Consider the following 20,531-nt stretch of genomic DNA (forward strand, 5'->3'; position numbering starts at 1 on the left):
TTCATTGACTGATGATTAAATAAAATGCTCTGGATACAGATTAACTTGCTTTGCTTCATATTAATTATTCCACGCCCCTGGAACTGGGAACTGAAAGTGCCTTGTTAGATTGAAATCTGGTATAGTTTCACTGGATCTTTCATAAGTGCCCCCATTGAAGTGCAGACCTGTGCAGAACCAACCAGTTTCAGTTCACCCAAGTTTCAATCAACGTTGTCAGCTGGTTCTAGTCCATGGGTTGTGCATTCCCAAGTTTCCAGTTCATCCCCAAGACAGCATAACTCTATAGGAAACTGGGGGGGAGGGGAAAGAGGGGGGGTGGGCGCTATATGAAACTCACTCTACTCCTTCCTGCTGCTACAAATCCCATGCTATGTCTCCCTTACCTGGTGCTGTGATATGGGGGAATTCCCCATCACACCACCATCTAGAAGGGGGTCTTGGGGTTCTTCAGGAAGGGTAAACAGCTGTTTCAGTCTGAGTCTTTGAAGGGCAATCACTGAGAAGGCTGGTGCACTGGTATCTTCTGGGTGATGCCTCTCTGGGGTGGAATTCTTCAGAATGCACCGGACGTTCCGTATAAATGCCATCCTCACAACACCCCTGTGAGGTAGGCCAGAGCTATTATACCCACTTTGCAGATAGGGAACTGAGGCACACACAGACTAAATGACTGGCCCAAAGCCAGGAGGAGCAGAGAATCAAACTTAAATCTCCAGAGTTCCTGGCTAGCACCCTAACCACTGGACTATCCTTCCTTTCTGGGTTTTGTGTATGGAATGGCACAGCCAAAGTAACACAGTCTCCTGTGGCCTTTGGTATATTCCTCAGTCCCTTCTTTTAACCTGCAGTACATTTGAGGACGCTTCAGTGAGTGATTGCCACGCTGTCAAAAACCCCATTGCCATGGTACGGAGGTGAATATTTAGTCCACTATGCCAATGCAGAAAACAAGGTATATGACAGGGGTGGCCAAACTGCAGCTTGCAAGCCACATGCAGCTCTTTTACAATTGAAGTGCAGCTCGCAGAGCCCCACCCCACCCCACCCCACCCACCAACTACCACACTGGGAGGTGGGAGAGGCAGCTCGGGGCTTCTGCCCAATGGAGAGGGGGGGGTCTCGGCACTAATGCCCTGAAGGAGGCCTGCTAGGGCTTGGCACTTCTGTCCTGCAGGAGGCACCTGCTAGGACTAGGGCAGAATTCTCTAGCCCCACTACAGGGCAGGAATTCTGGTAGGTGTGCTCCACAGGTCTGAAGCCCCAAACCCCGGCAGGCACTCCTGGCTCCTGAACTTTTGAAGATTATGCACCTCAGAGGGTCAGTAAGTTTGGCCACCTCTGCTATATGACTACAGTGAGAAAACCCTCAACTTCTGAGTCTGCCTGGCTACTGAAAACCAAGCTAATCACTTTGAACTAGGAGGTAGGTGCATACCCCCTGCTCTCCTTCCAAGTACCTCTGCCAGTTCTGTTGGACTGAGTAAGGTTTGTCTGGGGATGGGCACCAATCAATCAGTGTTCCTGTTTCACTGGTGCCTAGGTCAGCAGGTGACAGAGCTTGTGGACACTGTGCGGCAGGGTGGACTATGCGAGTGTGAATTGCTGAGTATTGTGCTCGAATTGCCCCGTGTGGATCCTGCAGACAACCACCTCTGATGAATTCTGCAATTCATACCCCCATAGTCCACGCTGCAGCACAGCGTAGCCACAGCAGATACAGGAAACGCACAGGCAGGGAGGAACTTCCCAGTACCTAAGACAGGGCTGAAGAAAAGCTAATCAGGCTTAAGTTCATTCTTAGGATGTTCAGGAGAGAACTGTGCATGCGACAACAACAAAACCATGAAAAACCAATAGCAACACTGCTACTACAAGGTATCCTAAAAAGTATTTTTCCCTGCCCCATTTTTAAAATTCTTCTTTCTGCAACATTCCTGTTCAAAATTGCTAAAATAGTCAACTGATTACTCACTTCCCAATCAAAATGCTGGACTGAGATCAAACAGTGACCACGGTTAATAAAGCCAACAATACTCCCCACACATGGGAAAGGAAAGTGGCAGCAGCCCCTCTCTTTAAAATGGTTGATCGGGGATGGCAGAGAAGCACCCACCCATCCATCTCTATTCCCTGTAAAGAAACACAGTATTAAAGAGCCAGAATCCAAACATGCACTGCTCTACAGCCCACGTGCTCCATTTCAAATAAACAGAAGCACTGTAAATGTTGAAATGAGAGAGAGTAAAAGGATTATCAGCTGGCTCTAATTATACCAACTGATCTCATCCTCTTGCCATAAGCCTCTTTCTCATGTCCAGAATCTATTTGTGTAACAAAGACGAGCTTCTTTTAATGTACACTGTATGGAACGAGGAGGGGTGTGTAGGATCACTGGCTCGGTATGAGCATACTTAACGGTTTACATCATCATCATCATCATCATCATCTACTACGGATGGACTCACTTGCATCAAGCTATTATCTAGTCCCTCACCTGACGATTTTTATTTCTAAATATCCACCATCACTGATGGTAAATGCTTTTAAAAATAAATATTTTTCCTAACGTTATCTTAGTGCATACTAACACAAATGTCAATCACCAAGAGTTGGCCTATGTAGAATCTATGAAACATCTATTTGCAGAATGCACCAACCAACAACTGAGGAGCTATGATGCAATTAAAGACAAAACACAAATAATGTCAGACAGCGTTTGATTTACATTAGGGATTCAGCTATGAAGTTAATATCTAGCCATTAACTAAATGAATGGAAGCGTCCCCCCGCAAGTGCAGCAAACGAGACTATGTGCTTATGAAAGCATGTTTGTGCAAGCGTTCAAATTAAATCTTCCAACAGGTTCTCGGGCAGCTGTTGTTTCTTCCCCATATGTGCAAGGCAGCTATACACAGGCTGAAATTCCATTTTTGGAAGGCTTCTGCAGCCCGTCTAATCAGCTGAAGAGTTTGGGTAAAGATTTAAACTTTAATTTTTTTAAACAAAATTTTTTTGGCATCAAACTCCTGAAAACTGTGCAAGGATAGTTGTCCTAAAATTGCAAGAGTGAATAGTAATTTTTGGGTGCCCAACTTGAGACTTCTCAAAGGGCCCCAATTTTTAAGGGGTAAGTAACGCAGAACTTTCTGAATAATCAGGCTGTTTACAAGGTGTCTTAAGTGTGGTATCTAAAAAACTGAGGCAACCATAATCACTAGACATTTTTGAACATTTAGATGAATCCTGTAGTCTCTATTATCTGCTGATCCTTTTTGGTGGAAAAAAAAGACCTTGTGGAGTATTTTGCCAAATGCAATCCACAGACATTTTGTGCAGATAAAAGAAGAGGGACAAAGATCACTTTCAGCTGGAAAGCTGTCATTAACAGAGGAGTGCATGCAAAATCTTGCAAGCAGTGGGATTTCTTGACCTACAGATTCCATGATCCCAGGCCACACCAGGTGGCTCAGTATTACTCCAGCTCAGTCTTGCTCCTGTGAAGACTCTGACTTGTGTGGTATTGTAAGCATGTGCATTCAGCAGTATTAGCATTTGGGTTTCACTATTATGTTTTATGGCTTACAACACTGAATAAAAAAAAAACCCACCTCCCCCACCCACAGGTACTACCCTGAGTGCCGGCTCCCCAGCTCCCATTGTCTGGGAACCACGGCCAATGGGAGCTGCGGGGTTGGACCCTGTGGGCAGGGACAGCACGCTGAGCCCCCTGGCTGCCCCCCGCCCCCAGCCTAGGAGCCGGAGGGCCATGCTGCAACTTTCCAGGAGCCGTGTGGACTTCCTCTGTCCCTGGGAAAAGCTGGGGCTGCCTGAGTTCAGCACCACATGGAGCCTTCACCCCGAACTCCCTGCCCCAGCCCAGATCCCCCTCCTGCACTCTGAATCCCTTGGCCCTAGCCCAGAGCCCCCTCCTGCACCTCAAACCCCTCATCCCTGGCCCCACCCCCATCAGAGCCCTCACCCCCTCCTGTACTCCAACCCCCTGCCCCAGCCTGGTGAAAATGAGCAAGTGAATGAGGGTAGGGGAGAGCAAGCGATGGAGGGAGGGGGATGAAGTGAGCAGGGCCTTGGAGAAGGGGTGGGACCTCAGGGAAGGGGGGGAAGGGTGTTCAGTTTTCTGCAATTAGAAAGTTGGCAACCCTAGCCCCACTCCCTACTTCCTCCCTCATTCACCTCAAGCCGAGAATGAACAATAAATTTGGAGTGGAACCACAAAAAGGTTGCTTTGCATCTCAGATTTGCATGAAGTACCACATATGCCTCAGAAACAGCATCATAATTTGACAAGGATAATCATTTGTATGTGTTTACTGGTACGCACATGTGCAAATCAGATAATTAGCCAAGCAACACATGCATGGAAATACGTAGTCTGACAAATAAATACACCAACTTTGCATTTGCAGCTAAGGCAGAAGTCTTAAAATTTGGCATCTACTCCAGATTCTCTCTAGGAGCACAGAGAAGCCTCTCTCTCCCCCAGCCCTACCCCCACTTATTTCTAGTTCCAGGTAACTCCACTAGCTCTGAGTCCCTAACTTCTGTGAGCATCTCCTTTCTTGCTGAGAACCTGGAGGCAGCAGAAACATTTCCAGAAGGGCATGCCCATTCCTTTTGGCTCCCAGTCATTCTCCTTGCAGAATCCTCCCACACTCCAAAATTTAAATTACCCTATTTTTTTCAGTATTTGTGAACAGAGTATTCAGGTAAGGTTTGGCTTTTTCCACAGGAGTAAACCTTCCTCAGGAACCTTCTAAGATTCCCTCTTTGGAATGCTTCTTTTAGGTCCACTCCCACACTACTTCACAACTCAAAACCATCCCTTGCCTCAAGAGAGAGAAATGCTCCATCTGTAATGCTCCTCTATTGCAAAATTGTTCTCAGTCCACAGACCCTTGGAAAGCCAAGGAAATATGCTCATACAGATAAGCGGTAGAGATTCTTCCGCAAAAAGCTTTTGTTACAGGTACCTGGAAGGTTGGAACTTGACCAGGAATGTAGCAATTGTGATCTTTCCCCAGGATAAATGTCAAACTCTCCATATCTCTAAGACCAACTCCCCTTAAAGCAAGTTCTGCCAAATTTCTTGCAGCCCCTAACAGGCATCTTCTGGGATTTGCGTGGCAAATAAGTGAGTAGATTTAAAGACATGCCTCCATGTTATCTGTAAGACATCTTCTTTTCAGAGGCAGAAGAGGAAGTAAAGCTAGTTTGCACCAACCTTAAATCCTCTATAAGGAGCTCCACTCACAAATACAAGTTGAAAAGCCAGTGCTTCCTCACCAAAAGATCAAGAAACAAAGAACCAAAGAAATCTGAAAAAGTACAAAACATTCCACTCATCATCCAAATAGAAACACACTCTATATCACAGCATAAATATTAGGATCAGGATATCCAGGAAGGAATTTGCCCCACTATTCTGTGATTTACTTGATACTATGGGTAGAAGGAGGATAATAATGTAGGACATCCAGCCAAATAAAAAGGGAAATATGGCAAAGGTAAATTACCTGCCTTCTAACTGGAAACCGGATATAGTCCTGACCCTTTGGGATTGGGGGGAGGGGAGGGGAGACTGGTTACATTAGAACTGGAATTTACTGATAAAATGACACATTTCTTACTGAAAGACCACATAGATGGGGAAAATGGAAGCACATCTGAAGAGACTATGGGGCCTACATCTCATTTAACCAAGCAACCATAGCAAACACTTTTTTTGCAGGGACATCTCTATTGTGGCATGGTCTTAAAAGCATGTCACCCATCTATACCCATTTCTGGACAATATATTGAAATCTCTCCAGATGTCCAGAGAGCAACAGTTCAAGCTTTAATGCTGCTCCAGGAATACAGTTATGTCACAAATCTGAAGTATATGAAATCCAAAACAGAATATCCCTCCTGTGAGTGGAAATAGACACAAAGCAGGGCACGACAAGGATCAGATCACGTAGATCCTATAAAGCTCAGATCCTACCCTATTCCCCGCCCCAGAGAAGTTAGCTTTGCCTCCATTTTATGGGATCAATGCTATTCTGCATCAGGATTACACCTTGACAAGGTGAGTTTGGCAAACATTTATTCTCAGAGCCTGGAATCGTTTGCCTCAATAGTGATTTTAGCAACAAACTGATCCCTTAGGAACGAAATACCATAAGGTACCCACAGGTTCCCCTCCTTCCACACCCCAATTACTTTGTGATCTGGGATCACAACAGACAAGTGTAAAAAGTTGAGGAGCCCTTGTCATGAAGCAGCATGCAACTCAGGGAACTTGTGTGCCTATAGTACAATGTACAATTAATCTGGGGAACAGGGTTGGTGTCAGCCTTACAGTTATACAGTTATTTTAAATGTTCCATGAAAGTTCATAAAGGTAAACATCATTAACAAATTACCAAGTTATGAATAAAGGAACTTGGATTGATTTAAATCACCAATTTTAATCATGATTTAAATGAGCAAGCAAGAGACCGAGATTTAAATTCTCAGATTTAATTGTTTTGCATTTTTACTTTTTAGTTGTTATCCCAAAACCAGGGCGACTTTCATTGGTTATTAACCATTAAAATATGTTGATTTGCAACTAAATACAGTACATCTTTTACACTAAATTTGGTACTTCTTTTTGCTAATGGGAGGGTACACCATATCTATACACTTTTATTTAAGCAATTACATACATTAATTTACATATATTCAGATTCTTAACTTTTACATTTTTATTATGTTAGAAAATGGTGAATGATGCATTTCTTATTTACTGAATGACTATTCATTTTTTACTTGTGATTTGTTTCAAGTTCTATTTGGATAGAAATTCAAATCAATTAAAATAGACAAACAGCATTTCAATTATTTTATTGTATAAAACTATCTTAAATGTATTGGATACATAAAAACATTTAATCAAAATGTTTTGGATTGAAAACTGACTTATTTAACAAAACGTTAGTAGATAATGAACTGAATTGCTTCTGGTCTCCAGGTTCTTCAAGATTTTAGGACTGGTAGATCTCATCCTCTCCCAACTGCATTTTTATTCACAGATTGGAAAAGGAAAACTAGCCTTCCTGTTTTTTCAATTGCTTTAACTTTGAATGAATAGTAATGGAACTGAACCAGTTTATTCAACTGAAATGAAGAAAACATTCCCTCTGCACCTGCAGAAAAGGTTACCATAGTCAGAAACTAGTTTAGCACTTGAACAAACTCTCGTTCCAGAAGCTTAACCAGTTAATTCCACCAGTTCGGTGCTCAGACCTGTAAAATTTGGCAGCAAATATGTATTGTTTCATATTATTTTTTGTATTTAAATTATTTTAATAGATTCTAAGTTTGCACCTTAATATAGGTTGTCAATTTCAAAACAGGTTTATTTTTAAAAAACTAATTTAAAAAGCCAATTTAAATAAAAATAATCTTTTTTGAATTTTTTTAATCAAAGAGTTATCCACCCTGCAAGGAAGTCATTTTAAAAGCTTTTAATCATATGTACAGTTTTGCCCTGGTCCATGAGCCAAAAAGGAAGAGGCATGATCTAAAGGATATGGTTACTGGGTAACAAGTCTAGCTGTCTACAGATTCTGCATAGGAGACACGCCCAAAAGTCAGGTTTTCCAGAAAAGGCATTAGATGAGCAGGTTTCAGAGTAGCAGCCGTGTTATTCTGTAGCCGCAAAAAGAAAAGGAGTAATTGTGGCACCTGTTAGTCTCCAAGGTGCCACAATTACTCCTTTTCTTTTTATTAGATGAGCAGTTTACCACTGCCTATCCACTGGTTCTCTGGAGATCAGTCTGCTGCCATCTTCCCATATAAGGAAGCCACATTTTTCCCTTGCTGAGTCACTCTTGGGAAGAGAATCACAGATGCTTCAGAACAATGAACACTGCCCAAAATCCAGGCTTGTTATGCCCCAGAAAAAAATTCTTCTAAAGCACCTCAAGGAGTTCACTATATTAGCATCTGAAAAAGATCCGATATTTCTTCCTCATGAATACAAAACTACTGGTTATTCACAGGTGATCTACCCTCATCCTTTCCATAGTGTTTCTCTGATTGGTTTATGTGATAAAGACATAGCCATTCTCCTTCATATGTGCAAGGATATATTAGGTTGGTTGGGGTTCAGGAAGAACCATGAAGCAAGGTTTTTAGCCATACATATCTTCATTTTTTTCCTGTTCAATTAGGTGTCATTTCTAATCTAGCCAAATAAGGATTCATTTCCTACTCTACGTGCTATCAAGGGTTAAAATACGTATCATTCCCCAGTTCCTCAACTGTGCAAAAGAAAAGTTAAATCAAAATAATTACAATAGTAAATGCTCATCTTTGCGACTAACAGCAGCTTATGATTAATCCATTCAGCTGCTGCTAACATTCAGTTGTGCCAAATGATCTGGGCCAAAAATTGTTACATATGCTGTGTCCAAAGCGCTAGTTTTCTTGGGTAGGTCCATGGAAAATCTGAGACACTACACACAGTAAACAGGCTAGACAGAGTAGGAGTAGAAAATGATCTCCACTCCCGAAAACAGGACCAATTTAAAAAATAATAATTTAAAATAGCAGGACAGATTGGCAACCCCTATCTAAAAGGATAGATTAAGTTTTAGTGTTCTGGCATTCTGTATTCAATTCTGGAAGACTGAAAGGGGGATTCAAAAGGGGACCTTGAAAAGTTATATAGATCATGGAGGCTCTAATCAGAGCAGAATGCCCAGAACTGAGCTCAGGAGGGGAAAACTGACCCTAAGGTCCTATTATAAGGGAAAAAAAATACAACTGAATTTTACCAGCAGCTCTCAAGAGCACCACAAGAGCTAAAAGAGTGACTGCAAGATTTTCTAGTCAGAACTCTTGATGCTGACTCTAACCTATGGTATGATCCTCTCCTCACACATGCATGTTCCTCCACTCTGTCCTAACAGGATCTCAGAACAATATGCGAATAGCGATTTACCCCTATTTTAAAAAAGATAACCAGGATGCAGATGAGACCTTATTAGCGAAACCAAGAGCGCTGAAAGTGAGGAAGTAAAAGAAAAAAAACTGAGGAACCCATATGAAGGCAGTAACGTACTTCTGTGAAATCACTGTCTACACAACAGGGACTGGAGCAGGAAGCAGCACCTCCATTTCCAGGAAAAGAGATCCCTAAAGGTAACCCACTGACGAAGCTAGGGAACTAAAGGCCTGTATTGATTAAATTAAATACATGAAAGCCAAAATTCACATATTAAGACAAGCTATCCAGACAAGACAAAAGCAGTGATAACAGGATGAGGACACCTTCACTCAGGTAATGCCAGAAAAAAGAATGTGTGTGTTAGCTGCAGGCAGCCTGGCAGAGGCAGTACTTATAACCAGTATTTCAGATGTGGGAGCGGAGAACACTACCAGTCGGGATGCCATGCACAGAGGCTCACTTGAGGAACTAGCAGAGGGTCACCCCTACAAAACCAGGAGTGACTGGTGGAACTTCAGAGTCCCAAAGTCAGCTTCAGCATCAGGCAGGAAAATCACAGGAGAGCAGAGACAAAGCTGAGAGCCCTGTGTCTGATTTACCAGGAGTGAACCATGTCTGCCATCTAATGCCCGAACAGCAAACCAGAGTGACTAGCTCAATTGGAAAGAGATGTTGGTGTGGTGTTTCCTCAATAAAGCAAAAACTATGAGACACTAGGACACAGGTGTGCATAATCTTCTTGAGCCAGTGGGTGGAAGATAATCTCCCAAGGACACACCTTAGGAAGCTTGAAGAGTTACTGGAAATAGAAGATGGGCTTGATCTTAAAGCTGCCAATGGAACTAAAATCCCTTAAGAAGGATGGATTGAAGTCCAGTTCCAATTAAGCAAAGATGACAACATCTTGACTGCTCCTGTGCTGGCCAGTCCACAAAAACTGGAGAACTCGATCACTGACCACAGTGTTATTGACTATCTCCTCAAATACCACTGCTGCAATTTACCTGATGAGGCACCAACACTTAGCTTTATTAACAATATGAAACATCTATTTCCTCATTTGAGCATGGCCAAAGTAGCAACTCTTGTGAACTTCATCAGAAATACACAATTCATTCAAATTGTGAATGCTTAAAATGGGGGGAAAGGAGTATGTGATCCCCAAAGGAACAGCCACTGACCCAGCATGTTGGGTTCTTACAGGCCTGGATACTGAAAGTTTAATAGCCATATTTGAGTCAGATGCTGCTGCTGCTCAATGGCCTGAGGATTTAGACATGAGACTCACTAGCCAAAATACCTAAAGGATCACCTTGCTGGATAAATATCCATGTGAGTAACCCTTCAAAACATGACGTAACGGTGAAAGGATGAACTGTGCTGGGAAGTTTACTGCAAATTAAATCTGAAATTTAAGTGCATGGATACTCAACAGATAAAACTTTTCCAGGTGGCATCAGTGTTTAAAAAGAGATGGTCATACCAAGCACCAAGGACTAAAGCCAGCAAAGAGAACAGTCTCTAAGCGGAAGAGATGACAGATCTGTTTGAACCAACAGTGAACCCGAGCCATTTGTCAGAAATGCAAAGGAAAATGCTCCACCAGACATTGAAAGAGGAGCCCAAAACTTTTTCCAAAGATGACAGAGACATGGAATAGATCTCTAGTCTGCAGATGACATTACCAGCAACCCGTACAGAAGACTTATATCTCAGTGTCTCATCCACTATATAAAGAGGTAAAGGAATATCTGCAAGAGCTCCTAAACAGGGGCTGTGTTACAAAATCAAAGTCATCCTATCCATCATCAGTGGTACGTGTCTGGAAAAGGGATGGTAGTCTAAGATTCTACATTGACTATTGGGAATTGAATGGAAAAACCACAGCAGACAGAGCTCATCCCTCAAATCCATGATGTTCTGAGCGGATTAGGAGGTAAATCCGGTTCTTCCTTTTGGATCAAGTGAAGGCCCACCATCCAAGTTTCATGGTTGAACAAAGCCATCACATCATGCCCTTCATTACTCCATGAGGCCTGTACGAATGGGTTAGAAACCCCTTCAGTTTAACAAATGCACCTGCTGCCTTCTACGGTGTATGGAAGAGTGCCTTGTGGACCTTAGGGATGAGGTAATTATTACACGCTTACAGCAGTATCTTTGAAGAACACATGGAGAATGTAAGGGGAGTACTACAATTACAAAAACATGGAATTAAGCTGAAAGCTTCTTAATGTGACTTCTTTAAGAGAGAGGTATGTTACCTGGGAGTGGGGGGTGTCTGCTGAAGTTTATAAGATGGATCCAGTTGACACCATGGCTGTTTGTGCTGTTGCAGAGCAACCACCAAGCACAAGAGGGGAATTTCATAAGCTGCTAGGCTTCCTCTCCTACTATCAAAGGTACATTCAAAACTTCTCTCTAATAGAAAAGCCATCATATGGCTCATCCAGTCTTTGTTTAATAAATTCTAAGGCCAGAATGGACCATTGTGACAACCTAATCTGACCTCCTATACAACACAGACCATAGGACTTTGCTAAAATAATTTCTAGAGCAGATCTTTTAGAAAAAGATCCAATCTTGATTTAAAATTTGTTAGTGATGGAGAATTCACCAAGCCCCTACGTAAATTGTTGCAATGGTTCCTTACTCTCACTGTTGAAAGTTTACACCTATTCCCAATCTGAATTTATCTAACGTCAACTTCCACCCATTGGATCGTGTTATACCTTCTCTGCTAGACTGAAAAGCCCATCATTAAATATTTGTTCCCAAGGTAGATACTTGTAGACTGTAAAAAAGTCACCCCTTAACCTTCTCTTTGTTAAGCTAAATCGATTGAGCTCCTTGAGTCTACCACTATAAGGCATGTTTTCTAGTCCGTGAATTATTCTTGTAGCTCTTCTCTGAACCCTCTCCAATTTATCAACATCCTTCTTGAACTTTGGACACAAATGGACACAGGATTCCAGCAGGAGTTGCACCAATGCCAAATACAAGGTAAAAAAACCTCTCTACTTCTACTTCAAATTCCCCTATTTATGCATCCCAGTATTCCATTAGCTCTTTTGGCCACAGTGTCACACAGGGAACTCACGTCCAGCTGATTATCAAAAACAACCCCTGTAATGTGGGGTCTTAGAAATAAAATAGCTGGGGAAATGGCAAATCTACAGAGACAAGCTAAATTACACGACATTCCCCACCTCCGAGAGAGAGAGAGAGAGAGAGAGAGAAATGCATTTCACACTGTGTCAAATGGGGAACTCTGTGAGCTTAATAGTGAGACAGATAATACCCCATACTCCACGTAAAATGCTGGTATTGCATTCTGTTCCAAAAGCTTTATGAAATCTGTACCTGATTGGTTGTTCTTCAGTATGATAGTTATGTTGTTTGACTTCTACTTCAAGTCAACTGTAAAAAATTAATTGTAGCAAAATAATGGTCTTTTAAACCACCCTAAGAAATGAGCTTTGATATCAGCATCTTCTTATGATATCAACAGACAAGTCAGGGAGATAACATCACAAGAACATGTAATCTCAACTACTTCTATTCATCACTGATCAATAAAAAGTGTTTAACCTTACTGTAACTGCATGCAGCAGCGTGCAGCTTCTTTCAAAACCTCCAAGTCAAGCACAGAGAATCGCAGCAGAAAGCAATATACGGGTCCTGGAAAAGAGAAAATTGGAATCATTTGAGGCACCACTGGCATCGAGGGAGTTTTAGAATTACATGTACAAAAGCGAGAGACAGAAAACAGTTGAAGTGGGACAAGCAGCTAATTTGAATACAAGACAGTGATTGGTCCAGGAGGGAGAATGGAAGTCTTCATTAACCTGTGGAGCTTCACATTTCAAAAAGTAGTAACATTCTGAAGGTGGGAGCGTAAAAACAACTCTCTTACCCTTTACTCCTCCAAGTGACATGCAGATGAGGACGGCAAAGCCCCCCTTTCCATAGATGGTTCAATTATAGTATAATGAAAGATACATTTTGTTCTAAATGGAACTTCTACAAAGATCAAAGAAACTCATTTCAGGAGGAAATCCTTCTGGAGCAGGAGCACATGCTGCCAACAAGACCCACTCTCCAGGGCACTTAGTAAAGAAGGGCCAGTGGAGAAGGGGCAGAGGAGGGCCAGGCTAGCTGGAAGGAGCCCTGAGAAGCCTCCACTATCAGGGTTCTGTGGAACCCCAGCTAGAATGTAAAGCATACTCCTGCGTGTCTTTCCACAGGCAAATCCCCTGCTCCAGGACATGACTTGCTTCCCATACTGCACCCAAAGGGATTAATCTGTCCCACTAAGTGCACATGGAAAGAGGACAGTTTAACCAAATAGGGAAGTTGGATTGTTAACATACAATTCAGAACGGTGAGAGGAGAGAAAGTACAGTTAGTGGTTCAGTTTATTAATGCTCTATGGGAGATTTTATTAGTTAAAACAAAGTCAGTCAAGCACCTCAGACCATCACCTGGTCACCACAGCAGGGAAAGTTCCTGTGTACACACAAGTCAGCTGAAACTAGAAAGCTCAACAGGTCATCTCCTGCTATCCAAGGAAGGGGAGCATCTGTCTTTGCTTACAAATGCCTTTCTGGCCAGGAGAGAACAGAGATAGGTAGCTGCTCTCCCTCACGCTGAAACAATATTCTTTAGGGGACTCAGGATTAAAAGTGCATTTATGATCAGTAAAATGACAGTGGCAGTGGTAGAATTAGTGACTGGGAAACCCTTTATCCTGTGTGAATTAGCAAGTGAATACAGAATGCAAAAAACAAAGATATGCATCACAAAATATACCTTGTTCATTTATTCTCACAACTATAGTATGGCTTTAATTACAATGTTGCACAGTAGAACATTTCATTAAATGAATGAAGACTTATTAAGAGCAAAAGCTGCAATGCAGTCTCTTATTGAGTCTTCGCTGAGAGGTCAAGAGACTTTTTGTGCAGTTTAGCAAGGTTCTATTGTATAGAAAATGGTATCATTTTACTACCCATGGGAAATAACGGATACTCAGGGAACAATAGTAGAGAACAGAGCTGATTTTTTAAAAAGTGTCTTCTTTCTTCAAAATGTAATTGAAATTCCAAAATTCAAAAGTTTTCAACCAGTTCTTGTAGAGAGTGTATGCCTCTTCCCATGTTTCTTTGTTGGCAAACCCCGATGGTTCACAAAGAGAGCTTTAAAAAAACCCTGAAATCCACCCTTGAAATAATTTCCCTCCTGGTTGACAATACAATAGACATTAAAGTGGAAATTAACCATCTAAGAGCGTTACTTCTAGTACCATGCATTTCTATCTGGTGCCCACTTGCAGAGCCTGCTAGATAAAGAAACGCACATCTTAATACTCATTTGGTTCAAAAAGGATGATGTCTAGAAGACAGTGGTTTTGTTGTTTGATCAGATACAGCTGATCACTCAGGGTGAAGTTTTAAATATGACATGAAGAGGGTTTAGGCACACAAACACTCTCACATAATGCTAAAAATTCACTCAAATTGTAATGTCACAGCACTGGATGTAAAAAGTCATTCCTTTGTCAAAATAAAGAAAATCCTCAATCCATCTAGTGGATTTTCAGCTGTTATCGTCTCAAAACCCAAAAATAATAAAGCAACTCTGGAACGCCCACATAGCTCTGACAATGCCCATTGATTTTGACCTGCAATACCCTCTACTATACCAGTCCTGTGATTCTCTTAAGAAGAGAAGCTGTCAATCATGTTAAATTGTTTAGCAGTTGTGTGACATGGAAAGAACATCTATAAGACACGGCAGTAAGAATTTGAAACTAACTTTCACTTGTGGTCAGAGAAAGGACAAACTCAGGTATCTAGAAGCTACAAAAATAAGAAGCTAAGATATAAAACCATTGGGTCAAGTTCATTCCTTGTGTGATGCCCAAACGAGGTCAATTCAGTGACACAACCGGTGAACTTCGCCCATACATTCAAAAAGCATGAACTATATGCAGAAGGATTTCACAGTGAAAGAGACAGAAGCCAAGAAAAGAAGGATAAATTATGTAGCAATAAGACAGTTGCAATGCTGAACTGAACAAATCTTATTCACCCTCAGAATCACCAGTTTAATGCATGTGAATACAATTAGGTATTAACCGATCACTGGTTACTATCTAAAGTATTTCTTTGATGCCATTCACCTTGATATCTCAGCACTATGGTATTTTACAGCACCTACAGTGATATATAACACAGAAGAATGAGGAAGTCTGAGATTGTCAAAGCATCTATGTGATTACTATCTTGGCAAATAGCCTAAGCCAACATAAACCGGATTTATCCTTAAACTTTTGGATTGGCACACTATTTAGAGACGTCTCCAAGACTGGCACCTCAGAACTCTTCTCATATAACCCTCTGTGAATTATTATTAGGATTGCACAGAAACCCCAATCAGGGTCCTATTGTGCTAGACACTGGTTAAGTATCAGAGAAGACAATCATGGCCTCAGAGAGTTTACAATCTATGTGAAGGACACAGAACACACAGCTGAACCAACCAGACAAGCAAGGGGATGGTGGTGTTGGTAAAAATGAAATAAACAGAGTTAAACAGAAGTCACAGTTTGCCACCAGCTCATCAACTAAACAATGTATTTCTGATCTGAGAAATACCTTTGTCCCATCTGGCAAAATATGATCATTGGATGGCAGATCATTGTGTCAGTCAGGTCTAAATGCAACCTTTCACATTGAGAAGATTGGCGAACACTCTGCCCATATCACTGGTGAATTATTGAAGAGATTGAGTTTTGGCAGGTGGTGATGGGAGTTTGCACAATTTTAAAGATATAATCCAGTGCCAGGATTAGGTTTGCACTTTGGCAGGGTTGGGAGTTACAAACATGTGCTGAAATGTGGGCCACGTGTGTCCCCCAAACCCTGACTGCTTAGAGTGAGACAGCTTCAGACACTGTCCTTACAAGAGAAGGACTACACTTTCAAAGGACCAACCTCTGTACTTCTAGATGCAAAATGAACAACAATGTTGTTTAGCACCGACTTAAGAAATGTGACTTATACTCAGTTAAAAAAAATGCTTACAAACAATTTCAGGGCAAAGAGAGAAAGATCCAACCAGTGATTTACAGGTGTCCTGCTGATTTCCCCTGAAGAGTCAAGTAAGCTGAACCATAAGCTTGCTTATACTTCAGTTAAAACAACACAAAACTAAAAAACAAACAAACATTAACAAAGCTGGAAGTCACATTTTTAAAGTTATTTCCTTTTTAAAAATAAAGGTTATTTTCTTTTCCTTTGAAAAGTGTTATGTACTTTCCACTTTGCAAGCTTCAATAGTTTTGACAGATATCTCAAAATCTGTTTGTAATTGTAATAATTAAGCTTTCAACAAATCCAAATGGAGCACAAAAATTGGGCACCAATGAGCTACAAGATAAACAATCTGGTCACTCGATTACAGACCTAAAAGTTGCGATTCTTCAACAAAAAAACTTCAAAACCAGACTCCAATGAGAGACTGTTGAATTGGAATTAACCTGCAAACTGGACACCGTTACATTAGGCTTGAATAAATACAGGGAGTGGATGTGTCATTACACAAAGTAAAACTATTTCCCCATGTTTATTCCCTCCCTTCCCCCCCCCCCCGCACTGTTCCTCACACGCTCTTATCAACTGCTGGAAATGGCCTATCTTGATCATCACTACAAAAGGTTTTCTCTCTCTCCTGCTGGTAATAGCTCACCTTACCTGATCACTCTTGTTACAGTCTGTATGGTAACACCCATTGTTTCATGTTCTCTGTGTATATCAAATCTCCCCACTGTATTTTCCACTGCATGCATCCGATGAAGTGAACTGTAGCTCATGAAAGCTTATGCTCAAATAAATTTTGTTAGTCTCTAAGGTGCCACAAGTACTCTTTTTCTTTTTGCGGATACAGACTAACATGGCTGCTACTCTGAAAGATAAACAATTGATTATTTTGAACTGTTTGTTACAGCTGGGACCTCATAATGACGAAGACACCCAAATTAGGCCAATCCCATAGCAATGACTCCCTTAAAAAACCACAATAACCCCCACTTTACAATTTAGTATCAAATTAAACCAACGAAGCTGTTGACTGCCCTCGCTACATCCCCAAACTGCTGTCCCATCGACAAGGTTTTGAACAGAATTTTGACCCCCTTCGCTGATGGCTGTATTTGCATGCACATATTTATACATTGCCATAACATATATACATAGCCTTTCTGGTTACAAAATATCCTCTTCAGTTTTTACTGGTCCTTCGGAAGATAAAAGCAGCTCATGGAAGGCTTTTGGAAGTTTGTCCCACTGTTTAGACAGAATTCGAAAGTGTGGCCCAATTTCTGTGCACAACCAAAATATTCAGAAATACATATTAATGAGAGCAGGATTGAACCCAGGCGACCCAGTCTTGTTTTTACTGGAATGTGTCACAATCTTCATACTACATGAGTACTAATGATATTTTTGTTTGTTAAAAAAAGTAAGCTCTTGGAGAACCATATTAGGGTCTGCATCAACATGTTCAGTGTATTTGGGGGACAGCAAGAGTATTCTATGAACTTTTTATGGATTTTAAAAATACTGATTGATGATGTGCCCTAATGTTATAAGGTTCATGCTAAGACCCAGTTTCCATCTCCAGACGAAGAACTGTATTTTAATTTTTAATAATTTTTTTTTGGCAAATAACTCCAAGCAACATCTAATTGCTAGAATGACTCAAGCCTACAACCCTCTCCTCAAAAGAAAGCGTACTAATGACACCATGGATCCTCCTCCTTGGTGTTAGCGTTTCCCTTCCGGGGGCACAGCCCCTGTCTGTTAGTACAAGACACAAAGGATGATGTCTCTTCTATGATGACATTCAGACTATAATGCAAATAAGTTATCCGCTCTGTTAACATGGGCCAGAGCCCAAAATAAACCCTCATCCACAGACCAGGAAACGTGCAGGAAGTGCAAAGAACAGCAAGCTGAGCACAACAGGAACACTGTCATTGCTAACCCACAGGCTGAGGCGCTGTTGATGGAGCATCTCAATCCTTATTTTACACATGTAAAGCCCATGCTCCATCCTAAAAGGATGGGTTTCTCTCCCTAGCTTGTGAACACGTATTCACAAGCGGTCTTGCAAGAGGCAAAGTTTCAAGTGCACAAAACTTTGGGAAAAGCAAATACCATGAATTCTTTGGATGGATTCACTCCTATAAGCAGGTTTTTGTTGCTACTCGATGTGGTATTTTTCAGAGCAGAGAAGTAAACGTAAACAGAACCTAAACGTATTGCAACTCATTATTCCTAGGAAAGAAGCAGCTGACCCTGGAGAAAAATACAAAATGGACCATAGTACAGCAGTCCACCTGTCCTGCAATTCAGGGCATTTAGAGCCCATCACCTTCATGCCCTTTTCTCTGTGTTAGCTTCCTAAGGGGAACATTTCAACCCCAAGGTTTTATCCTCAGCATTTTTATATGGGTTGCCAAAAGGTATGCAAGGCTCTACCTCCATTTATATAACCATGACTCGCCAGCAGTTATATTCCAGTGAAACAGCTAGCTAGAATGATGAGGGTAGCAAGCACAGGGGATTGAGCTTTCTCAGCAGCTGGCCTATAACTGCAGAACTCTCTCCTGGAGATAGCAGAATGCCCCAAAATCTCACCTCCTTCAGAACTAAATGCAAAATTCAGAGAAAAAGATGGTCCTAGTGGTTAGAGCAGCTACACCACTGTAGCATTTCAGTGTAGACACTTACTACAGTGGCTGGAGAGGTTCTCCCATAGCTATAATTAACCACCTCCCCAAGAGGCCATAGCTAGGTGGCCAGTTAGCACTGTCTATGCCTAGGGTTCGGTCGGCTTACCTACATCTCTCAGGGGTGCAAGTTTTTCAGGCCTCTGAGAGATGTAACTACGCTGATGTAACTTTTCAATGTAGACCAGGACAGTCTCTCTGTCTCTCAGTTCCCATTTGCAAAATGGGGACAGTAGCACTTCCCTACCTCACAGGGATGTTGTGAAAATAAATACATTACAGATTGTGAGGTGCTCAAATACAGCAGTAATTGGGGTCATAGAAGTATTTAAAATAGAACTCAATTATTTAACTTGACTTTTCCACAAAACAACAACAAATCCATTACAGAAAATATGTGGGAAAGAAGAGAAAAAAATCACTTTAAAATATAAAATTAAAAAAATCAGATCCATAGCGATGAGTATGAAACAAAAAGTTTAGCCAGATCAGCTATTAATTAAAATGGATTCAAACTGTACAGGATAAAACAAGAAGGAAATAAATACTGCCTCAGTGATAGTGTTTATATTTTATATGGACATGAGATTCTTAACCCCAAAGAGCCAATTCCCCCCATCAAATTATCATTTCTATGCCTAGAGGCTCCAACCAAGAGTGAGGCCTCATTGTGCTCGGCACTTTGTCTATATATAGTATGAGTCCCTATGTCACAGAGTTTACAGATTAAACAGAAACTGTAAGAAGGGTAATGGAGGCACAGAAAGGAGAAGTTACTTGCCTAGGTCTCACACCAGATCACTGGCAGAGGGGTGGGAACAGAACCCTGATCCTGATACCCCAGTTCAGTGCCCTACCCACTAGACCATGCTGCTTAGCACACAGAAATGAGTTGGGAACCAGAGAGGCTCCAAAAGTGGGCTGCAGACTGCCTTTTCTAGTGTTCTAATGCCTCACAAATATCTGCTTTTAATCTGTTGCTGATCTGTCCAGATTTGCCAAACTGAACATCAAGTAGGCAACCTTAGAATTAAATTGTTTGACTGCTCAAAACAACACGTCACTGAGGCGATGTAGTATTTAAGATAATTACATTAATGAGGACATCTATATAATGTTCCTAAACCAATAATGAAAGAGGAGGTCTAATGATGCAACAAAAAACCAACTGAATCTCAGATTACATACTGGCTTGCACAACAGCTCAGACAACTAAACACTGAGGCAGCTAGTAGAAATCTTACATACAACACATCATTTTTCCCCACCCGTTGCTACTTTCCCACAACAACCACCTGATGTTAAACAAGCTAGATCCTAGCCAAATATACCCCACTTCCATTCCATCAGGAGCTAAGGGGTAAACATCATAGAATGAAGTGTTTTAGCAGCACTGCCATCAGCAGTATCACCTAAAACAGAAAAAGCATCAAAATGAAAAAAAGCATCACTGGGAGGCTGATCTGTGCGAAAACCTTCTCCAAATTCAATAATATATGTGGCAAGCCTGTCCTAGCTGCACAGCTCTCTTCTCCCAAGTGTGGAGAACTGCCCTTTTCAGCGAAGAGCAAGAGGAGCCATGTACACCAAAGAAATACGCCATTCCCAACAGATCATTGAATTGGTTTCACTGGGGTTAAGTTTACAAAAGTCACCACAGTTGTACTGTGTTGTATGTTTTAACTCCCAGCTGGACCCTGATCCAGGGGCAATGTCAGCACAGGGTCAGTTTATACT

The 20,531-nt window shown here is 41.5% G+C and overlaps 1 protein-coding gene across 9 annotated transcripts in view; it reads right to left on the reverse strand.

Annotated features, from left to right (window-relative positions):
• AKAP13 (A-kinase anchoring protein 13) overlaps positions 1-20,531 on the reverse strand; it is a 339,098-nt gene that overhangs the window by 263,683 nt on the left and 54,884 nt on the right. Inside the window, exon 3 of one of the 9 annotated variants that reach the window (XM_043493949.1) lies at positions 12,595-12,679. The exons of the other annotated variants lie outside the window; for them this stretch is intronic. Within the exon in view, the coding sequence (XP_043349884.1) occupies positions 12,595-12,605 (11 nt within the window). The 5' untranslated portion in view covers positions 12,606-12,679. The remainder of the gene's footprint in view (positions 1-12,594; positions 12,680-20,531) is intronic. 9 annotated transcript variants of the gene reach the window in all.

Source organism: Dermochelys coriacea, chromosome 10, assembly GCF_009764565.3.
Source record: "Dermochelys coriacea isolate rDerCor1 chromosome 10, rDerCor1.pri.v4, whole genome shotgun sequence".
Classification (NCBI taxonomy): Eukaryota; Metazoa; Chordata; order Testudines; family Dermochelyidae; genus Dermochelys; species Dermochelys coriacea.